Consider the following 24,794-nt stretch of genomic DNA (forward strand, 5'->3'; position numbering starts at 1 on the left):
CCCCAAGTAATTAGGGGTCACTTGACTGTGACCTTGACCTACTGACCTACTTTTTTTTTTAAGATACAGCCTTGAAATTTGGATGACATGTACAGTTTTGCACACCGATCATAAGTAACTTTCGATAAAGATTTCAATACTCATCTTTAATGTTCTTAGCCCTGTCCTACTGACCTACTTTCTTGTTTTTGAAGCTACAGCAAAGAGATTTGTATACTTTTTTTAACAGATTTCAGTACTTATCTTGAAGAATCTTTACCATGACCTTCTCACCTAGTTTTTTTTTTTTTTTTTTTTTTGAAGCTTTAGCAAAGAAATTTGTTCAAGCAAGCAATTAAACTCAGGTGAGCGATATAGGGCCACCATGGCCCTCTTGTTTATGTGAGGAAGCCATCCATCTGGTTAACGGAAGGTCGGTGGTTTACCCAGTAGCAGCCTACCCGCGATGAATAATGCACGGAGGGGCCCCTCCGGGCGTCTTCCTCCACCGTCAAAGATGGAAAGTCTCATATATCCTATTATTGTGTCGGAGTGACGTAAAACCCAACAACAACTTCATTTATATTCAAACGGATAGGTATATTTACAACGAACATAAACTGCAGTAAAAATGAGGATGAAGTACATTATACTACTATCTTATATTTAGATAACTTCATTAAAAATAACAGTAAAACATGTTTCTCTAAACCAGTTATGAAGTAAGCGAACAATGGAGGTTTTACTCTCTGTTGTGTAATTGATTATCATTTCTGAATACATGCTGCTATATAAATAGAACAGTCACGTAATACACGTTTACAAACAATGTCGAGGTATTTTAGTTGTTGCTGTGTCTTCTTCAAAGGCATTGCTTGTATACTTGTATGGTTCATTTATATTTTTACACAAGCGTTTTTGCTATTTACAAAATTTTTCGTACACCGTCATCTGCCCTTACCTGGTACCATAAGCCTATTTATCTGGTGGTAGTAATTTTTTATTACACTGTCCCATAACTTTGAACGTGAGGTTTTGTATGCACCGAATTAAATTCTTGTTTTACCACGAAATGTTCAAAGGCAGCACCCGCTGTGTTTCTTTATTTGTCTATATTTTACTTGTCCTTGCTGTCTAGCTTTTTTACTACCAGTATGTAGTTCTGTGATTAAATTTTATTTATACATGCTTTAAACAACTGAAGGTATCCTTAGGAAGCATACAGAACGCACCCAAAACAAATTATAGCTGACTTTGTCTTGTTGAGTCAAGTTACTGAAATGAGCAACATTTATACCGACCAAGTAGATTACGAGTATGTTTAAAACATTGAACACATGACAAACATAAACAAACGAATTATTCAAATGCAAAATAAAAGATGTTTTTTTTTGAAAAACTAAAATTATAATTATGTGTTTTTAAAAACACATATACAGCAGTTAGCTGGAATGAAGCGTTCAACAAGAACCTCATGATATTTTGTCGCAAACTTCTTGCTCTTTCGTTAAATTTTTGAACATTTGGTTGTTTCGGAAGATACGTATCTAAGACCTCCATTTTAGTCAAATCTAATATTTTTCCAGTTTTCTTCTCAAAAGGAACGACATTTTCCCAGAATCCATTGCCGCAAAATGTCTCTTGATGTAGTGGTAAATCCTGTTCTACATTCAGTTCACATTCTTTTGCATAATTTTCAAGTTTTTTCCTATTTATCTTGACAACTCTGCACACTGATCGACTCCCGCGTTTCTTCCTTCTTAATCGTACAAATTTTTCAACAGCCTCTATAGATGCAGTTGTTGATATCCATTGGGAATTTTTTCTTGATCCGTTTCGAACATGTGACAACGGAAGACTTTCATCAAGAGGCAGTTTTGCTTTTATCCCTTCGGCTAATGGATTTTCATCTTCCCTAAGAAGACGATACAATACGGAGCCCTCAGTCATGAACCGATCTTTCCGAACCTGTAATGTTATGATATCATTCAATTATCAACTTTGCGATCAGCACTGATACTGGAACCATTTTACTACTATAAAGAACGAACGACCAATAACATATTGTTAGGTCCTTATTATTTGAAAGGATGCACGAGGTGTTGTGGGGGATGGGGAGCGGGGGTCTTCATCCACCGTCAAAAGGTAGAAAACCGCTATATAACCCTCCAAAAATCTTCATTCCAAAGTAATTTCTATTTTTACGTTGTATTTATAAATAATCAGTAATTTTGACAATCTGAATCAAAATGCAAGTTTTAAAGTGAGTGACTTCCGCCTTAATCTATTTTCAGACTATGTTTGTTGCGCATCTTAAAACACAAATTAAGGGAGGTAATAATTATTTCAAGAACTTGATTTCTGCAATAGATGTAATTGTTATTGCAAAACTTGACGAATATAAGCATATAATTTTTATAATTTCTTCATCTAAGTATGCTTATGAAACTAAAACATGTATTTATGTTAGAATAATACCATCTTGGTTTGGCAACTAGGATAGGAAATCAAACCTCTGGTCTAACATTTATCAAGCATTCAGTAAACATAAACGGAAGCAAAGTCACTTGACCAAAATCTTATCAACCGCTTTCAGATGCAAATATGTGACAAATATAATGAAAATGTTCACATTCATATATTTTTATTAGTCAAACTATGTTTATCAAATTTATGCTCCTGCTAAACTAATTTATCTTGTTTAAAGCCGGTATTGAAGTATTATTTATCAAAAATCAGATAAACCTATACTGTAATGAATAGTGCAGAGAGATATGAAGGATAAAGAATGACCTCCGTGTTAAGATGCAAAGTGAATACTGTTTTAATCTTTAATATGAAGTTTAAATCCGCTTCCTGTCAGCAATTAGTACTTCTATGTGCCAACCGGTTTCAAATTCAAGACCTCCCGGATTGAGGTACCAACAGGTATATACTCGTCCACTTAAAATCTTATAACTGAAAATCAGTGTGTTAACTATCAATCCGTACATGAGCCGTATCTGAAAGTAGTAACCTTTATCAATCCGTACCAATCCGTGGTAGACATAGCTATCCGCGCCGTATACACATGTATGACTGGGGTATATAACAGAAATTCAAAGTGCAATGCTATAGAAAGACGGTGTCAGTGTTTATTTAAATATCTGCTTTTGTACCTATGTTACATTTTACGTATAGATTTATATAAAAGATAAAAAAGTAATTTACTTCCGCGTTTTGTATGTAGCTATGATGAACTTCAAGTCATATTATCATAGATAAAGTTCTTTTCTGTTATTGCATAATTCGTTTAAAAAGTAAGAGGTTTCCTATAGATTTAATTGAATTAATTAAATCCAAAGTAGAACATACTGCAAGTATATGACCCAAGTCTGCGTAGTTTAGTATTAAGAGTATGTCAGTTTGTTTTCAATCTTTTAAACATAATCTTTTAAACTTAAATAAATAAATCGTATCAAAGCCAGGTACATTACGTAAGCATATTGTTATATAACAAAAGTATCAATCTCACATACCAGTATTTTGCGTGTATCCATATTATAAGGAAGTGCATATGGTAAGTTTTGTTATCATTTATCTTATGACCAAAGACAGTTAGTCATCTCCATTTTTCGAAAATATAAATTTAGCTTTAGTGTAAACAAATAATGGCAAGGATTCAATAAGAATACAACGTTATTAGAACATAGCCACGTGATTGTTTTGATTACTCAATCAAATGATTATTGTCCAGGGACTCGATTTGAACAAGTTCTGGGCTATTCCTAAATAAAAAAGAAAATCTGCAAGATCCTTTGGAAGCATAGAGCGCAACCCAGCAAAATAAAGGCAGACTCCGTTTGGTAAGGTCATCCCCTAGCAATAACAACACTGAGTCCAAGTATGTAGAGACACTTCTAACGTCGTCCCCACGACACCTAGAGATTGTTTTTTGGCGTTAAAGCCTTCCCTAACTTACGTTAGTGCGAAACGTATTTCCGTAGTTTGCTCCGAATAATTACTAAAACTATTTAGGAAATATCATTCGGCAATACTAAGTAACACTATACGATAAATAGATCTCAGTATATTTCATTTCTTTTTATATTTCAGCATATATTTTGTGTAAGCATATAGGATGGGATAAAATGAATAAACACAATCAGTAAAACATAACAATATTGGATTTATTGCACACATTTTTTTCACTAAATGAGTAATGACAACTTGTACATGATTATGATATGACTTTGCAAGTTTTTGAAAAGACATATGCCAGTAAAACCATATATAAAGAAAACATGTATACATTAACATTCAGTACAAAATAAATAGTAGTCCAATATAGTCTCACTTGGTGGTGGTCAGCCTTAAGCTGAACAGTAACTTCCATTAAATGTCTTCATTAGCAACAATGATTGTCAATATCTTATGTAGTTGGTCCTCTCATTTTAAAGTCTAAATCATCTGTTGTAGATGTAAATGCAACAGTCCGCCGGAATAAAGCGCTCAACGAGAACCTCACTGTATTTCCTTGCGTAACCTCGTGCCCTTTCGTTTTCATGTGGTCTTAAAGGATTGAAAGGGATATGTGTGTCCATTACACTTTGATCTGTAAAGTCTAGAATTTCACCTATTGTTTGTTCAGTAAACTTATGCAGCAATGCATCAATATTTTGAGGTATATAACCCAGCATTTTCATCACATTGTTTTGAATTTGTTGCATTTCGTTTCTGCATGTTTCTGCATGTATCTGTAATTTTTGTTCATCTATTTCAACAACCCTACACCTTGTTAACATTCCCTCCTTTTTTCTTTTAAGTTTTATAAAATTGTCAACATCAGATAGATATCTTGATGTCGAGATCCACTGAGAGTTTCTCTGAGATCCATTTCGAATATGTTTCAGCGGAGTCTCGTCTGCAAGAGGACGTTTGGCTATAATTCCGTCCTCCATCGGATTTTCATCATCTCTAAGAAGTCGGTAAAGTCTGGTTCTGCCCGCCATTTGCTCTAATTCTGATTGTTGATGCCAAAATGTGACCTGAGGAGAAATAAAAACATATATTTGTTTAAATCATTATGTCTAAATGTATTAAAAGTAATATAAAGAAAAAAACAACATGAAATACAGTGCTTTAGGGTATAGCGGATTTTAAGGTATAGAGGATAGGTTGATAAATTTTATATTTAGACTTGAATTATTGTATAAATTTTCATATCATTCTTTTACTGGCATGCCAACAGACATTCTGACGTAATTTTAAATATTTGCTCGTTGTTTTATTTTTCATATGTCATCAAATGTAAAATAAAGCTATCCCCTATAGACTAAATCAGTGCATATGTAAAAAAAGTCAGTGAATGAAAAGTATTTGATAGAAATTTAAAAAGCTGAATGTTTTTGAAAAGAGAATACATTATTATTCTGATTTATAGTACAGAAGTCTTGGAAAGTTTGTTAAGATGTGGATTTTAAACTAATAATGTAAAAAATGACCAAAGCTATCCTGTACACCCTAAATCAGCTCATATGTAAACAATGGCGTGGAGAGAAAAAACACATGAATTTCTATGAAAAGCTGACTGTTTTAAGAAAAATAGATGTTTTCTGTCTGATATACTAAAAAAAACTGTTATTGTCATTTCTTTGAATTGGAATGCAGGAAAAATTAGTTAGCTATCCGCTATACCCTAAAGCACTGTACACATTAAACAGAAGATATATCAATAAACAATATCTATGTAAAATAAGTGTTCCGCGTCTGCATTTGCAAGATGTATAACATCAATATGTTTATCTAATAAATCAAGTAACACAAAAGATAATTAAGAAAACCATAACTTCTTTATATACACAATATTTTAAGCAAAAAATGTTCAATGTTCTTAAATCAGAGTTTCCCTCATTCAATTGTTAAAAATATATTTACCTGTTCAAAGTCTCAGAATATCATGAATCGCACTTCCCGAATAAATAGAAATTGATGTATTTGTCCGTGAAATATTATGTTCATCACTAAAAGTATCAGCAATAATCTTGCTGTTGTTGATCGTTTCAGTAACTGCAACGCTTTTGAAATTCTTACCCTATAAATTGTTTTTATTACCTTTTGATTCGGAAAGTACTTGTTTCTAAATATAACTTTATGGAAAGAACGCGTAACTTAATTAAGAATCAATAAGCATGTGCAATGTTTTCTTTCTTTCTGTTTACATAATGATAACAGTACTAGTTCAGAAATAAACGCATCTTGAGCTATATTTATCAATTTTGGTAAACCATATGATTATTCAGTCAGTTATGATTATAATATTTCTGTTATGCGTGTGGAGGTTCGTTAGAGTGTTTTCCTCTTTACAGTAAACCCTATGCTAAAAACCACCTCCGGATAAAGCCCTGTTCATAAAGGTCACTATTTTCACCTGCCGTGTAGTCATTTATTGTGCAAATTTACATGGTCTGAGAGACCATCTGTTAACAAAAACCACTTTTATTTTTTCCAAATTGTGATCTTTGGTTAAACTGTATTAACACGAGCAATTGTGTGCGTTTCCTTGCCATTACGGGTGTTAATACATTATGATGAGGACCAAGAGTGAGGGTTTGGATTCAATACCACTAAAATGATATGTTCTACGCCTGGAGACTTTCCTTTTATCCTTAATTAACTTCGTCTTTTTAAGTTAATATAATATAGTTATATTATACATTTAGTAAGATTTATCTTTAATTTGAATTCTGTAACAAGTGATAGTACATTTGGATAGCTGGCCTGCTATATATCTGGAATTAAGACAAATCCTTTTCCAACTTAAACACCAAGCTAGAATTAGCAGATTTCGCACTAATAAATGCTGTTTCTTCAAATAGAGTGTCGCTTTTCCATACATCACAATATTGCCAGTTTACAGTCTATGCTTATCAGTCATAAACAGCGATACAACAAGCCGCTGGAAAATAATGTAGGCAAATTATATGTCTCCCTCAAATAAGTTAGAATATTTGTCCCTAAACTAAATGCATTTTGCTTACAAAGTTCAAATTCGTACACCACTCGTTTATTTCTTACAACAAATGCTTCTTTATCAGAGGAACTTTTTTCTGGTCTGGATTGTTATTGGAAATTTAACGTTACTTAATTTGGGTGTATTTTACTACGTCTTTATTGCCGGTCATTTAACTTTATCTCATTGACAGGTATCAATTACTACTTGGTAAACCACATTGTATCCAATCATATACGTTTAAGGAATACTAGCGAATGTGCTAGACGTTTTAATATATATAAAAGTGACAATGTATTAGTTGTATATAAATACTGGCAAAAGCATTCCTCGGAAATAAGTTCACCAAGACTCATACAATTTCCGACAGCGCTATTTAACAAGACAAAAGTCACAAACAAATCTGCTTACCGTCGCGTCAGATACATATTAGTTTGATTTTTTGTTTGATAGTATTGATGCAATGACAAGAACACTGTTTTGGAAAAGCCACGTTCTAAGAGCATAGTTTTCAAAAGCAAAAACAAAACCCTATGTATGTCAACACAATATATATATAAACACAACAAGAGTGGCAGGCTGTTACAAAATATACCCGTCATCGAATTTGGCCTCGAATCAAGGGCCGTAATCCAGGAGTGCCTGGTTATTGAACTTGGCCGAGATATTTTGGCAATAAACATTGTCAGTAAGTTTGTTGACGATCGGAAAAGGCTAAATTCGCAAAATTTCAAGTAATTCAAGAGCCATAATCCAGGAGTGCCTGTGGTGATTTTGCTGGTTATCAATCTTGGTTGAGATATTATACCCAATAAACGTGTCACCAAGTTTAGTGAATATCGGATGAAAACTGTTCAACTTACAGGGCGGACAAGGCTTTTGCAGATTTTCGAGTAATTCAAGGACCATAACTCAGGCAGGGTTGTGCCTAATTATTTCATAAAAAAAATTAATAAATTACAATTATTTTGACAATCTTATCAATTAAATTACAATTAATTACTTGTTTTTTTTGGCAAATAATGAATTACTTACAATTATTCAGGACAAGTAACTAGTTATAATTAATCATCAAATTGTGCCTTAATATTTCCACTGGCATCTGTCGGTAAAATAAAACGTTTCAATGCAGCTAACTTCATGGTAATGTATGCCTAAGCAAACTACTTTTATACCCCAATCTGGTAGAGACTCAACCCTTGGTTTTTATATAGAGGAAGTTACCAATGAAATATTACTTAGTGACATAAAAGACAAATACACGTCAAATTTATCAGAGGAAGAACACAGGCGTTAAAACATCAAGATGAAACTATTGTCGTGAAGAAAGCAGATAAAGTTTCCAGTATCGTTATAATGAACAGAAAGGCTTATAGACAGCTAGAAAACAACAAATATTATAAGAGACTTGATGAAAACCCCCAGAAAGTGTTCAGTAAAGACATACATGATAGTCTTAACAATTTAGAAAATATTAGAGAATCAACTTTAGAAAATCAATACCCCGCAAACGCAGACAGAGTGCCACAATTTTATATATTACCTAAAATTCATAAAACGTTTGACCCAGATTTACCCCTAGGTTACCCAGGGAGACCTATTATTTCAGGGTGTGGAGCTTTAGCTGAAAATATGTCTGCATATGTTGATACAATCTTGAAACCATACATGGAATCTTTACCTTCCTATGTTAAGGACACAGCAGATTTTATCAAAACGTTACAAAACCTCTCTGGCATAGATAAAGATGCATATCTTGTAACACTCGATGTAACATCTTTATACATTATATTCCTCATGGTGAGGGCATTGATGCTTGCAAATATTTAATCAAAAATGGTAGTAGATCACAGGATTCAATTAACTATATTTCTAAAATCATAGAATTAATACTTACAAAAAACCATTTCCAGTTCAATGAAATTAATTACATTCAAACACTTAGAACTGCTATGGGAACAAAAGTGGCTTCTTGTTTTGCCTCTCTATTTATGGGTAAACTTGTAAAAGAATTTATAGACTCCTGTGATAAGAAACCACTTATCTGGTTACGTTTCTAGATGATAATTTTTTTTCATCTGGAATCATTCAGAAGAGGAATTATTAGACTTTTTTGACAGATTGAACAGTTTTCACGATACTATAAAATTTACATATTGTTACCCTAAAGATACTGCTACTTTTTTAGATGTTAACATAAAAATAGACGAAAATGGTATCCTGCACACTAGTGTTCATGAAAAAGACACTAACAGTCATCAGTACATAGAATTTTCATCATGTCATCCAGTTTCATGTAAAAAGGGTATTTTCTTTAGCCAGGCTAAGCGCTTTATGCGTATTACTTCGGATAATACCATTTTTGACAAGGAAATGGACAAGCTCAGAGAATACTTTCAAGCACGTAATTACCCCGTATGTGTTATAAATGAGGCATTAAAGAAGGTCTCTTCTCCATCAATGCAAGCCGCTCTTAATTCGTGCAGTAACAAAAATACGGATAAAGTCATTCCTTTTGTATGTACCTACAATCCATCTTTGCCTAATATTGGTAAAATAATAAACCAATATTGGAATCTTCTAAAATATCTCAACAAGAGAGTGTTAGCAGTTATATGACTATAACTAGTATTGCTTTACAAAAGACCAAGAATATTAAGATGTTTTAGTTCATTCTAGATGAACAAGAAAGACATAAATTGTAGTGTAAGTAAATGTTATAGACGTCGCTGTACACACTGTTTAAATATTAATGAAGATAATTCATTTCCTAGTTCCTCTAATACATCTTGTTATAATGTTAGACATGATCTGTCATGCAGTTCAACTGATGTTATTTACTTAATTACATGCAATAAATGTTTGAAACAGTATGTTGGACAAACGCACCAGTCATGTTCACAAAGAATGAATAGCTATACATTTGATCTCAATTATTATCCAGAAACTACTACTAATGTTTCTGAACATCTGCTATCCTGGATTTCTCATTTATGCCCATTGATAAAGTAACTAATCCTTGGAAAAGGCTTTTAAAAGAGACTTCCTGGATGTATCGTTTAGGTACTGTGTCTCCACAAGGAATACATTCAAAGCTTTTCTGAAATATTTGTTATACATGTATATCTATATATTATTACTGTGTTTGTATTCCATAATCAGTTTTTACTGGTGCCTTTCCTTAATCACTGCACTTATACTGCATTTTTTTCACCAGTATTTATGTATCATACTGTGATCCTGTTTATGATTTTTACGCCAAACTCTTTGTTTAATTACGACATTGTCGTCATCGACGTCACTTCCTTTGTTATGTTTATTTTGAACCCTGAAGAAGGCTAATGTAGCCGAAACGTTGGTTAAAAATAGAGTGACTTGTTTTATAAAGTTTCTGTAGTTTTGACTACTTTTAAAATAGAAAAAAGTGGAAACTTCACAGGTCGCTCAACACAACAAAAACGAAAATGTTGCAGGCTCGGTTTGATTGAGCCTGTTCATGGACGGTAGTGGAAATGCATGCTACCGTCCACGCCCTCTAGCCCCGGGTTGAGCAGAACTTAACATTTACACATGCTAAAAGTACAAAAAGCAATTTAGAGACATCCGCAGATGTATTATACTTATAAGCAAACAAGACAAATTTCCTACAAGTTGGCTTCTGTACTATACGAGGTGACACTACTGTATTCACAATTTTCAAGTATATAAAATCATTTTATATTGGCAAACAGTACTAGACAAAAACAAAAACTTGTTTCCCTGTTTTTATGTGTGTGTGTTTTTTGTTTGGACTGAAAAAAAGGCAAGAGCGAATTACTATCAGATACTGTTACATTATTTCATCAATATAATAGTTTCTTAAGAAAAATAATACAAATGACAGCTTTTGTGTAGCAACCACAGTTAAAGTTATTACAGACCAGAATTGCACTAAGCTTAAGTGATGAAAGAATACAAAAGGTGTTGACACCTTATTATTTAGAGAACAAAAAGTATAAACTATGACTGCTTTACAGTGTGAAATTTTACCTGAGCACTAACAGTTGAGGCACATTAATTAAGAATAATTATATGTAATTTAGAATAATTGGTCAAATTTGTGTCAGTAATTAATTAATTACAATTACTTGACTTTTGTCTCAATTATTAAGTACTTTAAATTATTTCAAATTTGTTAATTAATTATAATTAATTAAATTATAATTATAATTAGACACAAGCCTGAACTCAGGAGTGTCTGGGAGGATTTTGCTGATTATCAAACTTGGCTGAGTTATTATGCCCTCAAACAATGTTACCAAGTTTGATGAAGATCGGATGAAAACTGTTTGACTTAGAGGGCGGACAAGGTTAAATTTGCAGATTTTCTAGTAATGCAAGGGCCATAACTCAAGAGTACCTGGGAGGATTTTGCTGGTTATCAAACCTGGCTGAGATATTATGCCAACAAACATTGTCACTAAGTTTGGTGAAGATCAAATGAAAACTGTTTGACTTAGAGAGCGGACAAGACTAAATTTGCAAATTTTGAGTAATTCAAGGGCCGAAATTCAAGATTGCTTGGGGGGATTTTGCTGGTTATCGAACATGGCCGAGATATTATACCCACAAACCTTGTCACCAAGATTGATGAAGATCGGATGAAAACCGTTTGACTTAGAGAGCGGATATGCTTTTGGGCACCGACCGCCGCCCACCCGCCATTGGTGTTCACATAATACGCCCCGCTCTTTTAGAGACAGGCGTATAAAAACAAAAGTAAAACCGTCGTGAGAAGGACACAGAATATTGCGGGGCACCTTCTCCGCACGGTCGGTGGCAAATCACCACTGGGGAGCTTATACGGTTAAATGTGCATAAACTCTCACTTAATTCGCACTATGTTCAAAATTTACTGGAAAGTTATCCTTACCAGTTGGAACATTTGCCCCCTATTTTAGGCAAATGTTTTGTAAAATATACATGGAAGAGAAGTGAAGAACGTCGACTTAAGGCAACATGTTACGCATTAATTCCGTTTTTCAGTAGTTTCTGAATGTGGATTTTCTTATTTACAGACTTTATTTACTTAAGATAAGTTATATGACAAAAAAGATCAGAAACAATATATTCTTATTTTTAAAAATAACATGCCCGGAGCACAGGCACCAGTATCGGACCTGGGACAAAAATAAGTTGTTTTTTTCATCCTAAACTAGTTCAAAATGAAAAATATGTAGTGAAATATGAGCCCCCTTCAAAAGATACTTATGTCTACTGAAGGCCAGAATCTCGAGAATCGAGCCTGCGAGCAATGGGTTCACTTCCCGGGCCGTTGTGAAATAAATTCTCTAGACAATTTAACAAACTACCTACCAAACACGCGATATTGGCGTTTCAAATTTTTACACTAGTCCGTGATTTCGTACCGTTTCATTGTGCCACATTTCTATCTACCTGGAACTTGCAACAGAAAGGCACTCGTTTTCTGATAGATATTTCATGAACGGAGAGGGCTAGAGACTTGGGGTCAGTTTCATGGCAAATTTAGGTGTACTGATAGGGATTTGATTTGATGTATTGATATTTTAAGAAGTCTATTTCACCACCCAGCATACACATTGCAGCACAGGCCTTGAGATCGCGCCTATGATTTACTTATGTAAATAACACCCATGTCCGACCACAGTTTGAATATTGCTCATCTATATAGCATCCTTGGCAAAAATCCCTCACGAGTACAACGATCTGCAGCTCGATGCGTATGTAATAACTACGGCCAAACAATCAATCACTCAAATGCTTAAGGACCTCAACACATAGCTGTATCAAAAATTCCCATATTATATTTTTCAAAATAAAGTACAGTCTTATTGCAGTTGACCATAACCATCTCATGCCTACAAGGAGCCAGAACAACTTGATCCCACAATCTCATAAGCAATACCGTTCCGACTCCTTTTTTCCAAGAACAATTTGTTCCTAGAATAGTCTCCCCTTAAACATACAGTCCAGCCTCAGCGTGATTCTATTCACTGAGAGGTTTACAACTGTTGCTTTCTAATCTATATCTATGTTTTTAATCTTAGTAATTGTAGTTCTTTTTAACTTTGCATCTAATGAGCCTGTACATCTTTTAACAGTCTGTCCTAGACAAAGTGCCTCCCAGTTATAATCAGAATTGATTGTTGGGCAGTACACTATGGATTTAGATGTAGATATTGTTTCTGTTTGAGTTAAACACATAATCTGTTTTGATAGAACGAAATAAATACAGTCAATGAAATATAAAATGATGATTTATTGCACACATTTATGGTAATTGACTAATACATGACTCTGAAATGATTTAGTATGAGTGAAATCTTTCGAGCTGTTTTGAAAAGCTCTCGTCATAAGGTATGAGAACAACCATCAAAATTTAGTAAGTATGATTAATGAAATTAAAATGAAGTAAAATATGTACAATATGACTTCCTATAGTTAAACATATCTCATGTAACTTCCATGCAAGGTCTTCTGTGAATGTACAAATTAACAAAGATTCTAGTCACTAAAGTATCATTCAATATACATAGTTTCTGCTTAAGTTGTTGCAAACTTCATATTAAACTCTGATTTTATCTGTCGCAAATGCGAATGCAACAGTCGGCCGGAATAAAACGCTCGACGAGCACCTCGCTGTATCTCCTTGCATAACCACGTGCCTTTTCGTTTTCGCTTAGACTGAAAGGATCTTTAGGGATATGTTCGTTCATAACTGTTTGGTCGGTAAAGTCAAATATTTTTCCTGTTGTTTCTTCCAATAATTGAGTGAATAATTTCCACATTATCCGTTGTTCTTTAACTGTCATTTTCATCATTAAGTTTAGAAGTTGTCGCATATTATCTCTATTCTTTTCTGCATACAACTTTAACCTTTGTTCATCTATTTCTACAACTCTACACCGTCTTGACCGCCCCTCTTTTCTCCTTTTAAATCTTATTAATTCGTCAACATCAGAAAGATTTCTTGAGGTTGAGATCCATTGCGAATTATGCCGAGATCCGTGACGAATATGCTGCAACGGAGTTTTGTCTTCGTTGGGAAGTTTGGCTTTTATTCCTTCGTCCAAGGGATTTTCATCATCTCGTAGAAGACGATAGAGTTTGGTTCTGGCTGCCATTTGCTCTTCTTGGCAACGTTACCTGAGGTCAAATGTAAATGTAATGGAATAATACAACAACAACACTCATAAAAATAACAAACTCAATAATAATAATAATAATAATAATAATAATTATGATAATAATAATAATATTAATTGAAATGTAAATGTATTAGATATTAACTTTTACAATAAACAAAAAAGTACTGATAATTTTAAAAATGATATTATCATTATTATTATTATCATCATCATCATCATCATCATCATCATCATCATCACACCATTGTCATGATCACCATACCACATTAATATAGCACATCTTTCATGTACCTAAAAACTTCATCAGACATTGGAAGTAATACAACAAATCGTTTCAATTACTGGGATTTAAAGTATTACATCATTTAAATCATTTTTATCATATTTGGAAAATACTTCTTTTTATAGATTTAAGGAAATTACATGCTACCTTATGTCATATTATGCATTACGTAATGTTAACCTTTTAGAAAATCTATACTGATACTAAGAAAAGCGTATCTTAAGCTTTATTTACCTTTTCAGGTAAACCATATGAATATCACATCGTGTTTGTTTATTTTTTTGAACCAGACAGAAAAAATCTATTATTTGTTTAAATTAATATGCAGTTTTCTCTTAGTATGAATATCAGCAAAGACAAAAAGTAATCTGATTTATTCAGACGTACAAGACAAAACAATTTGATACTTCTTTTCAAAAGTGTCATTTGTTTCCTACATGAAAATGACGCAGTAATAAACCTGTCTAGAATTCACCTAAAATAATGTATGTTCATTCACGACTACAATTAAGTTCCAACAGTCAAACAGTTTTATCCTTAATTTTCTCCTATGTAGGGACTTTTAAACACATTTATTTCAAAAGATGTAACTAAATCACACTAGGGTCTATTTCTACAAATGTTCTTAAGTTGTTGTCATTTCGATTTCTTCTATGAAGGATCTTTTTAAACACATTTATTTCAACAATTATAACTCATATCATATTCATACCATACTTAAAATCTGTCATTTTTTAAACTTTTTGGACAACTTTTGTTCGACTCTTATTCTTATAATAGCCGTATAGTGAAAACGAGTCTATTTAAAATGATGCACTCGAAACACGTTACACATAAGTTCCTATCTTATCCTAAGTAAGCTGTATGAAACGGCCCCTGAACACATGAAATCCTTAGTACTAAATGAAAAAACTGTACCTGTTACGTTGAATATTAGTCTCAAGTAATTAAGAATATCAGTTCCCGTAAAAGACGAAATCCACAAATTCGACTTAAAGCTTTAAAAATCATCTGCACTTCACTGGCGTTTCTTGTTATAATGAATGTTTTTATTAAAACCAGTTATTAAATATACACTTCGGACTCGGAAAATACGCATTGCTTAATATAGAAAAAATGATATTGGAAATTACATGTTACTTGTTTTAGATCTGTACAAAAAGTCTAAGACCCATATTGATAAAAAAGATTGATATACACATATCGTTTACGTCATGGTAAACCAAGTTTATATCAAAACATAAATACGTATATTTGCATAATACTGGATAGAATACTAGCGAATGTTCTATCAGTAACACATACATCATGCTAAAGCGCGCACACACTGCATGCGTTGTTGAGGAGGTATTATATATCTTTAATTCCCAAAGATGTTGAAAAAGGAAATTATTTTCGGTTACATATTAGTTTGGGTGTTGCTTCATAACTCTGAACCGTGGTAAATCAGACCATAATCCACAAGAAAGCGCCATGCTTATTGTTATTCTAACATGCTCATTAAACATGATGATTAAAAGTATAATAAACTTCATTCACAACATTTAACGCTTGACAAGCATCTTTGTTTCAATGACAAAAGAAAAAATGTTTTATTTAAAACCACTTTATATTGAATTACTTTAAGATTTTTTTAATTCTATCTGCTAGTTGCGATATAAAGTGCAAGACGGGTAGCGTTTGATATGCTCAATGTTTCAAAGGATTCTGTCTTTAGAATAGTTGATGATGGAACCGGCTATACATTATTCACGTGAAATTTTCATTGTTATCCAAGGTTATGTTTACATAAAAACACATTCATTCAAGGAACGCAGCTGCCAATACAGTAACACGTGGAAATATGGGCACGTTAAAATATATGTACATAGCGGAGCACATATATAAATAAAGATAAATAATGATAATAAAATAATAGAAATATAAAAGTAACAAACATACACAAAAAATATATATATATAAAGAAACAGACCGAGTGCACCGTCCTAGAACGGTCAGTGGCAAAACTAGAGAGTTTAAACAAGTTTACTGGCGTTAAACCCCACTTTACAACCCAGATCATATTCATACATTACAAAATTACAAACACAAGGTGTATTCCTAACAATCGCCAGTGACAGTAGACACAGGAACACACATAAAACACAAGTTTAACCATTTACTGGTTCAAACTTTTATACGATTGTATGTTTAAGACTTTAGATAAGATGTGATGCGTTGAAACAAGATGTCGTAGACTGGAACGAGGATATCACACGCTTGAAATCAAATGTCGTGCGATCGAAATACGATGTTGAGGGCTCGAAAACAGGTGCCGTGCGATTAAAATATGATAAGGAGAGTTCACGCTAGACATCACATCATTAGTCATTAGCAGGACATGTTATCTCGACCGTACGACATCTTATCTTTAGCTCAATACATCTTATCTCAACATTTTATGTTGAGCACACAGGATAATTTAAAAATAAAATGATAAATGTGTGTCCTAATCATACCGCCGTACTTTTGATACTTTTATGATTTATTTTTAAATGATTTTGTTCAGTTCGATGAAACCCTAATAGCAAAAACACCACTAGAGATCTTAAATCTGTTTACTACACACACCTAACCCCACCTGATTCCAAAGTCACAGGGCAGTGACCCCCCCCCCCCCCCCCGCCAGGATTTTCCCAACACAGTGGAGTGGCAACAGAAGGTATGGTATGAAAAACACAAAAATGTCCTTGTAAATTTGTATAAAAAGCAAGAAGCAAAACTCGTGCACCCAGTTTCTTTGCAGAAGACAGAGCATTGAGAGAAACAGACTAGATAAAAGTTATCAAAACAATTCAGTCTCGGTGAGATTTAACAACTGTAAGTTCTAGCATGATTATATTCATTTGAGAAGGCCACCCTGACCTCCAAAACAAAGCCACAGTCTGGCCTTGCTTGCAGTAATGCCTGGTTCGTTATTAGCTACAAAAATCAAGGACAAAGTACAATAGGGAAATCAACATTCAAAACCGCAGCCGTCCATTCATCAATATACCACTGAAATATGAATACAGACACATACATACATTAAGATCTGATTACATGTTTAGTGATAACAAGAGATGTCCATTCAGTGTTAACATTTACTGCACACACATTACTGCCTTTTGGCTTCGGCTCTAAAAAGTCTCCTTGTACTTGGATTAAGTGTTGTTTTATTTCTGGTCATTTGGGATCACGGGGTCCATTCATTGGATGTGTGATAGAGTTCCGCTTAATAGGAGGCGTGAGAGGTGTCGCACATTTCATTGCCTCTCATGAACAGATTTTATTTTCTTTTATTGCGTTTATTCTATATGCATCAATTAGAACAATGAATGTTTGTCATTTCGTGATAGGTAAGTCGGAGAATCTTTTAAACTTGTTAAAATATTATTAGAACGCAAACGTGCCAAATCAGAGCAGAGACGGTATCAACCATATGAGTGTATGAGAAGTGCAATACCTTACATGTCCAAAACTGTTACAAATCTCATAGATATTTCCTTTCATTACGTCTAATTATGTAGATGTTAGTACGTAATAAATAAACCTCGTATTAAATTAATACTTTTATAATTGTTATATTGCTATTCTGTTTTTAACAAGAATTGTCTCCATAGCACACACTGTGCCATCCTCTTAATAGCAAAGTTTTTATTACAGGCCATCTTCACATGAAGTTTGAAAAGGCTGGGCATCTGAGAATCCATTCCTTCAAAACGAGTATGAGGAGTTGAACACACAAATTTCCTTCACTACCTGGCCTATTTTGTGAAATAAAAAAAGGGTTATAATTCTAGAAAAAAAACAGCCACAGAAAAAATCCATCCTTTTTGGTCATTTTTAAACCAAATCCTTCATCTGCGAAACTTTTAAGCACATCCTTTTAGTAGTGTTTGAGGAGTGAGTTGAACACACAGATCATAAGGACACCAATACGGTAAAAATAGCCACAGCACATTTTCCTCCCTTGGTCATCTGCACATCAAGCTTGTTCATCAGTGAAAGTTTGAAGTAAACCAAGCTAATAATGTGCGAGAAGTTGGACACACAAAATTTCAGAAAGTATAGACGTTCTGACAGACGCAGCGCTATATGCCCCCACATAAATCTGGGGCATGATAAAGATGTGAAGATAGCAATTTCTGAATGTTATAGAATTCTATAATATATTTGGGAAATAGAGTTTAGTTTTGCGTGTTTTGTTGGCAAATAAAACATGGTTTTATGTTCAGATGCTTAGTGAATAGACTTGAATGATTAATTACGACGCGTCTTAACGAAAAAACGTGTTTAATTTGCCAATAAGGCACGCAAAGCTTAAATCTATTTCCATTCTAACACCTTCGAATTTCACAAGAAAAGGATACTAATCTGGAATCATTATTAGGCGTAAATGGACGGAAAATAACGAAAAAGCAAACAATAGGTCATTTTGAAAAACGTGTTTAAATCGACAAGACAATACACTGTAAAATCTTCCTTTGTTTATATTAAAGAAAGTCTTAAAAGTGTATGAATATTTATTATATGACATGGCGAAGAAGAAGAAGATATTCCCCATAAACCTTAATGTCAGTACATGATTCACATTCATAAATTATAATAAACTGTGATGATATGTATTATATGTTAGTTAAAATACATGAGTCAACAAAACATTCAGAAAATACAGAGGATGCGTTTTAAGATACGTAGTATCTATCACATGTATGATCTCTAACAATTTCTAAACACTCATAAAAATTAAAATAAATAACAAATATTCATACTGAAATGTAAACGTTGAAATGCAGTGTATATCAAACATATTATAATACATCTACTGATTTCAGGTGGTCAGTACAAAATGGCATAGGAAAATAGAGAAAAGTGGAAACTTCACAGATCGCTCAACACGACAAAAACGAAAATGTTGCAGGCTCGGTTTGATTAATTCAACACTGAAATGACTTTGCAACAAATTTCTCATTCCGATAATCATAAGAATATATTGTTGTATTGCTGAGTTTACCTGTGATATATAGCAACACAACAATCTGCGGGGATAAAGCGTTCAACAAGAACCTCGCTATAGTTCTTTGCAAAACGTCGTGCTTTTTTGTCTTCTTGTCCGGATAGAACTGATGAGATATACGCGTCCATAACTCTTTGGTCGGTAAAATCTAATATTTGACCCGTCGTCTGTTGCATGAACTGACAAAATAGATATGTAGTATTTGTTCCGATAAATGTTTGAACAAGTTGTTGAAATCTATACCAGCCCATCTCTGCGTACCAGCGCACCTTTATTTCATCTATTTCTACAACTCTACATCTTACACACGCTCCTTCTGTCTTTCTCTTAAGTCTTATAAATTTGTCAACATCAGAAAGTTTTCTTGAGGTTGAGATCCATTGTGAACTTTGTCTTGACCCATGACGAATATGGTTCATTGGAGTTTCAGTCGCTAAAGGAATTTTAGCTGTTATTCCACATAGCAACGGGTTTTCATCATCCCGTAGAAGACGATATAGTTTATTTTTGCCTGCCATTCCATTCGCTGCGCCACCAAGTTGTCTATCAAATTGAAATTGAATGTTAACTTAGTGTTTTTGTGATTGTTCTATATCATAAGAAGTACTCAAAACAGATGTACACAACTTAACACATCATAATAATATGTAAAACAAAAGAAGTCAAGACCGGTAGATAAGTTAATAGAAATGAAAGCATAACTACGTTTTAGTAAATAATAAAATGATTTTGATTTATATCTTATACGAAAATATGTCAATATTTGTAAATCATCTGGCTAGCTTAAAATACTTACTTCCCTTTTATAATCAAAACAAAAAAAATTACCTGTTTTAATGTTAGTCCCGAGACAGAATATTTTCCAGTGGAAAGCAAACGTTAGATATTCAAATTTCAATGCTAATGATTTATGAATAGGTATTTGACGTTTAAATAACTTCCGTGTTGGAAAGTACAAGCTAAATATAGAAAATAGGCGTATTTATTTTTGGAAAATAGGAGTTATCTGGTTTGCAGAGAGTTTACTTAAATTGTATGAAAGAAAATCAGTGTTGACATTGAGATAGATAAGAATACTACGTGATTATCCAGTCATTATTCGTTGTAATGTGACCAGAAAATAATAATAATAAAACCCCAATGTAACATGTGGAAGGCTGTACAAATATTTTACTGGTTTGTTTAAGCTTGTTATCTAGATAACAATGTTTTTAACAAAGAAAAATGAATCGTCAGGAAAAAAGAGAAGGAAAGAAAACTTTTGATATATAGAGTCCAAATACTGTTTACTTGTATGTAGTAACATCGACGTGCGACATTAACAAATCAGTTGTGATAAGTTATGATAGACGTGACATATGGCGAGTAAACTATCCAATATCTTTCATACTATTGTTAAAATAAATTTTGATACATGCATACAGTTTTGCAGATATTGTGATTTAGTAGTAAATCATATTCCATACAAGATTCAACTACATCTGCATAAATCTGACGTTTTTAACTTCTCTGTACAACTAGGCATTCTATAAAGATCCCTTTAAAGCATTGAATGCATCTATGGTAACGACATGTCCTTCACATCTCACGCCCCAAGCATTGTCTTAACAAATCTGCTATTATTTTGCTTGGTTGCGTTCTTTCCTTCCAATGATCTTCTACCGAATTTGTTATTATAACATCCGTCTGAAAGTGCTGTGTGACGGCTGTAATAAGTATAACCGTACTAAGACCCAATGTTTGGGTAATAATTCAATTAGACCATTTATCTGGTTGCTTGGTATGCTTCCAACAGACCTCTCATGAACAGACTAAGTCAAATCATTTAGATAAATGTCTTTCAGTTAGATCATATATCCGGTTGATTGGTATGCTTCTAACAGACCTTTAAGTAGATTATATAGATTATCAAAACAACAGTCTTTAAGTCCCGTTTGGAGTCTGTTAAACAAGATTACGGAGTCCATCAATTGCTAGGGAGCGCGAGAGGTGTTGCTCATTTCATTACATCTCATGAACAGAATGAAAACTAGTCTGCTATTACAATACTTGGTTGCATTCTATACAGCCAAGTGATCTTCTCATAGATATCGTTAAGCAGAACTCTATCATTCAGAAATATTTGATTGACTCCATGATCCCAAAAGGACCAGATGTAAGGATATTAAGCCTATCATATTCTTAAAATTAGCGCATGCTAATGTGACCGATATTTCGACCGATGGGGAAATTACTATGATAGCAATAACGTCGACGTATTTTCAGAAAATATAGAAAATTAGGCTATCAATTTGACTTTGTGTCGGTTAGATAAACCGTATATAATCTTTGCAGATAATAACATTTAACGTAATCATTCAATGATTTTTTTTTATATATTTGCCATGATAATTTAATTACTGAAATGAATGTTTAATTTAATTATTCTGCCAAATTTTGCCAGATTTAAATGAAATTTTGCCAGATTTAAATGAAATTTGTACACAATGTTAAATGCTTATTCTTTTATAATAAAACATAACAACCATAATAGTTAGAAGTAAACTCATTTAACCATAAGGGCAACAATAAGGTAACCCTTAAATCAAAAGTCACATAATTAGTAAGTTTTAGATCACTTTGAACCTATGAAGTTGATTCAAATGATTATATACTGAATGTTTAACTCTCACACTGGCCATAGCTTTCGCAGAAGCGTTGGTTCCAACGCCGCGGCGGTGGAGGATTCGTCGCAGAAGCGATGGAGAAATATGGCCGACTGACTATATTTACGCTCTAATCGGTACTTTTTCTAACGAGTGTTTCACGTTTGACTGAAAACAACCAGTGAGACAGGAGCCCACATGTGTATTCTTCCAGCCACAAACACTTGTTCGGTGCAATTCTTTGTCATTAATGTAAACACTTCTGTACAGTTTGACGAGGGACTGCCGTTTTTATAGAATTTCTATCAGAAATGGTAAAATCTTGTACAAAACGACCCTTGAGCACGTTTGCATCAAAATGTAAGTCTGAGACTGTCAAGCAAAAACCTTTTCTCCGTAATCGGCGATTTTTCATTGCAAACATACAAAATGATCAACCAAAATCATTCCAACGCAGTTAGCGGTGGGTTTAGTTGCAACGCATTACGGTGGATCTTGTTTCATTAATGTTCGCTATTGATATATTGGAGTAAACAGCATTTTCCCAGAATTTTGATTGGGTAGGGCCATGAAATCACTTTGACATTAGATAGCAACAGAAACTGAAAGTTAAGAATAAATATGACATTGATTTGCACATCTGTAAATACATAATATCAAGTGACAATATTAATTTTCTGATTTGATCACATGCGACTTCTGCATCGTATGATAAACTAACTTGACTTAAGTACAATACAATTACTAATATGTAGCATACCTTAACAAAATGCCATTGAGCAGCTGTGTTACTGGAGTTAAGACTTTTTACATGTAGGCTAATTTACCTCTTCTTCAAAAATATCCTTTTATTTTTAGACGTTTAATTACCACAGAATCTCAAAGTGTCAAGGAAAAAGTTTAGATTTTTTTCTTAGTGACAATTTGAGATTATTTGATTGCCCTTCGTCCGTCCTCCGTCAGTCGTCTGTCTGTCCGTCGTCCGTTCACAATTTTTTTTGAACACGATAGAGACCTCATTTTTCAACAGATTTTAATCCCCGAAGGAGCCAAAATGTTCACCTTATGAACATGATAGCAGTAACATTTTACTTTCGACTTTAACCACACTTACACACAAATTAAGTCACAATAAGATCTCGGTTCCTATTGAAAACCAGCTAGATTCCATCATATGTTCAAGAGATACTACCCCTGAAAGGGGCAAATTTTCTACTCTGGCCCTCTCAGCCATATAAGGTTTCATTTATCCTTGGATTTGATACAAACTTGCATATGTGTGCCCAATCGCATGATCGCGCTACGTCATTCTGAGCCCGAGGGTGATAGTGGAAACGTAAACAAAAATTATAAATCAGGGCGTAAGTTTATTATTCAATATATTGTGTTAATATCATGTACATCATTCGAAACCTATTTATAAGTGCTACCCCCGGTACTACAATTGTCCCGCCAAAACCTTCTCGTTTAACGCTATTCCTGTTCAACCACTTTCGTCAGTATGCGCTCAATGTGCAAGTCAATTCAACAGGAATAGCATTTAAACGAAAAGCTTTTGGTGGGGAAATCGCGGGGATAGCACTTTCAAATAGGTTTCTAATCATATGCATGATATAAACACAATATATAGATTAAAAACCTTACGCCCTGATTTTCAATTTTTGTTTACCTTTCTACTTTCACTTTCGAGCTCAAAATGACATAGCTCGATCACGTGATTAGACACACTGTGCATGGAATTTTTATCTTAATTATCTCTATATAGGTCAAATTCGAAACTTTGTCATGTAGGGTCAAAAACTAGGTCACCAGGTCAAATCAAAATAAAAGCCTGTTAATATCATACGCCACATTCATGGCCTTATCTTCAGTGGCCGAGTGGTTAAGGTCGCTGACTTCAAATCGCTTGCTCCTCATCGATGTGGGTTCGAGCCTCACTCGGGGCGTTGAATTCTTCATGTGAGGAAGCCATCCAGCTGGCTTACGAAAGGTCGGTGGTTCTACCCAGGCGCCCGCTCTTGATGAAATAATGCACGGAGGGGCACCTGGGGTTTTCCTCCACCATTAAAGCTGGAAAGTCGCCATATGATCCATCATGTGTCGGTGCGACGTTAAATTCAACCAAAAAAAAATTATCTTCAGTAATGTTTATCTTGGTGATTTTAAGGCTAAGTTTAACATTGAAAGATAAACGGAGAAACAGAGAACAGACAACTAACAACAGACAAGCAGAAAGAAGTGTTACAATAAATGAAAGACAAAAACTTCTTTCTCCTCTGAAAACTGTCACAGTGCCAATCAAACATATTAAGAGATCTTTAACTCCTTGTTCTAGTGCCAAGAGGACGACAAGGAATCAACTCATTTCAGTTATTCTTATTATAACAATTGAAGAGAAATTAAAGCTTGGAACATACTTAAATATGCTAAAACATGACTAAAAACCTATAAAAATGACAAATGGTTGCAGCATGTGCAGTGTGTTGGAGAATACACCCCGCCCCCACCCTAATGCAAACCCGACTTCGATATTATATGGCAAAAAAAAAAAAAAAAAAAAAAGGGACAGCAGAAACCCTGTCAGTTTGTATATTAGATAAGTTGGTCTGTTCTATGATGTAAAAGTCGCATGGGGTAAGCATTTAAGGATAACATGGTGTAATAGCCATATCTCATATCTTGTAACTTG

The 24,794-nt window shown here is 33.8% G+C and overlaps 3 protein-coding genes and 1 long non-coding RNA gene across 4 annotated transcripts; all 4 read right to left on the reverse strand.

Moving 5' to 3' along the window:
- Positions 1-518: 518 nt before the first annotated feature.
- On the reverse strand, positions 519-3,653 carry LOC123523799 (uncharacterized). Its single transcript, XM_053539891.1, has 3 exons — positions 3,498-3,653; positions 1,417-1,947; positions 519-599 (listed from the first exon to the last, which is right to left on the reverse strand). Exons 1-3 carry the CDS (start codon positions 3,516-3,518, stop codon positions 519-521), a joined length of 633 nt encoding a protein of 210 aa, XP_053395866.1. The 5' UTR covers positions 3,519-3,653.
- Positions 3,654-4,127: 474 nt separating this feature from the next.
- On the reverse strand, positions 4,128-6,151 carry LOC123523800 (uncharacterized). Its single transcript, XM_045301476.2, has 2 exons — positions 5,896-6,151; positions 4,128-5,006 (listed from the first exon to the last, which is right to left on the reverse strand). Exon 2 carries the CDS (start codon positions 4,968-4,970, stop codon positions 4,425-4,427), a length of 546 nt encoding a protein of 181 aa, XP_045157411.2. The 5' UTR covers positions 4,971-5,006; positions 5,896-6,151; the 3' UTR covers positions 4,128-4,424.
- A 7,079-nt stretch (positions 6,152-13,230) lies between these two features.
- LOC128545836 (uncharacterized) lies at positions 13,231-15,493 on the reverse strand. The gene is made up of 2 exons (XM_053539541.1): positions 15,341-15,493; positions 13,231-14,137 (listed from the first exon to the last, which is right to left on the reverse strand). The coding sequence occupies exon 2, from the start codon at positions 14,113-14,115 to the stop codon at positions 13,570-13,572; it is 546 nt and encodes a 181-aa protein (XP_053395516.1). The 5' UTR covers positions 14,116-14,137; positions 15,341-15,493; the 3' UTR covers positions 13,231-13,569.
- A 3,380-nt stretch (positions 15,494-18,873) lies between these two features.
- LOC123523801 (uncharacterized) lies at positions 18,874-21,596 on the reverse strand. Its single transcript, XR_006681172.2, has 2 exons — positions 20,289-21,596; positions 18,874-20,003 (listed from the first exon to the last, which is right to left on the reverse strand). It is a non-coding gene; the product is annotated as an uncharacterized LOC123523801 (long non-coding RNA).
- Positions 21,597-24,794: the final 3,198 nt, after the last annotated feature.

The sequence above is a fragment of the Mercenaria mercenaria genome, chromosome 3 (genome assembly GCF_021730395.1).
Source record: "Mercenaria mercenaria strain notata chromosome 3, MADL_Memer_1, whole genome shotgun sequence".
Lineage (NCBI taxonomy): Eukaryota > Metazoa > Mollusca > Bivalvia > Venerida > Veneridae > Mercenaria > Mercenaria mercenaria.

What these genes read in the sequence shown, in the direction of transcription:
- LOC123523799 (XM_053539891.1), bottom strand. Translation starts at nt 3,518, where the DNA reads ATGGATACACGCAAAATACTG. An exon ending in TGGATACACGCAAAATACTG is followed by an intron (nt 1,948 to 3,497) that starts GTATGTGAGATT and finishes ATAACATTACAG; the next exon opens with GTTCGGAAAGATCGGTTCAT. An exon ending in CTTCATTCCAGCTAACTGCT is followed by an intron (nt 600 to 1,416) that starts GTATATGTGTTT and finishes TTTTTACTGCAG; the next exon opens with TTTATGTTCGTTGTAAATAT.
- LOC123523800 (XM_045301476.2), bottom strand. Translation starts at nt 4,970, where the DNA reads ATGGCGGGCAGAACCAGACTTTACCGACTTCTTAGAGATGATGAAAAT.
- LOC128545836 (XM_053539541.1), bottom strand. Translation starts at nt 14,115, where the DNA reads ATGGCAGCCAGAACCAAACTCTATCGTCTTCTACGAGATGATGAAAAT.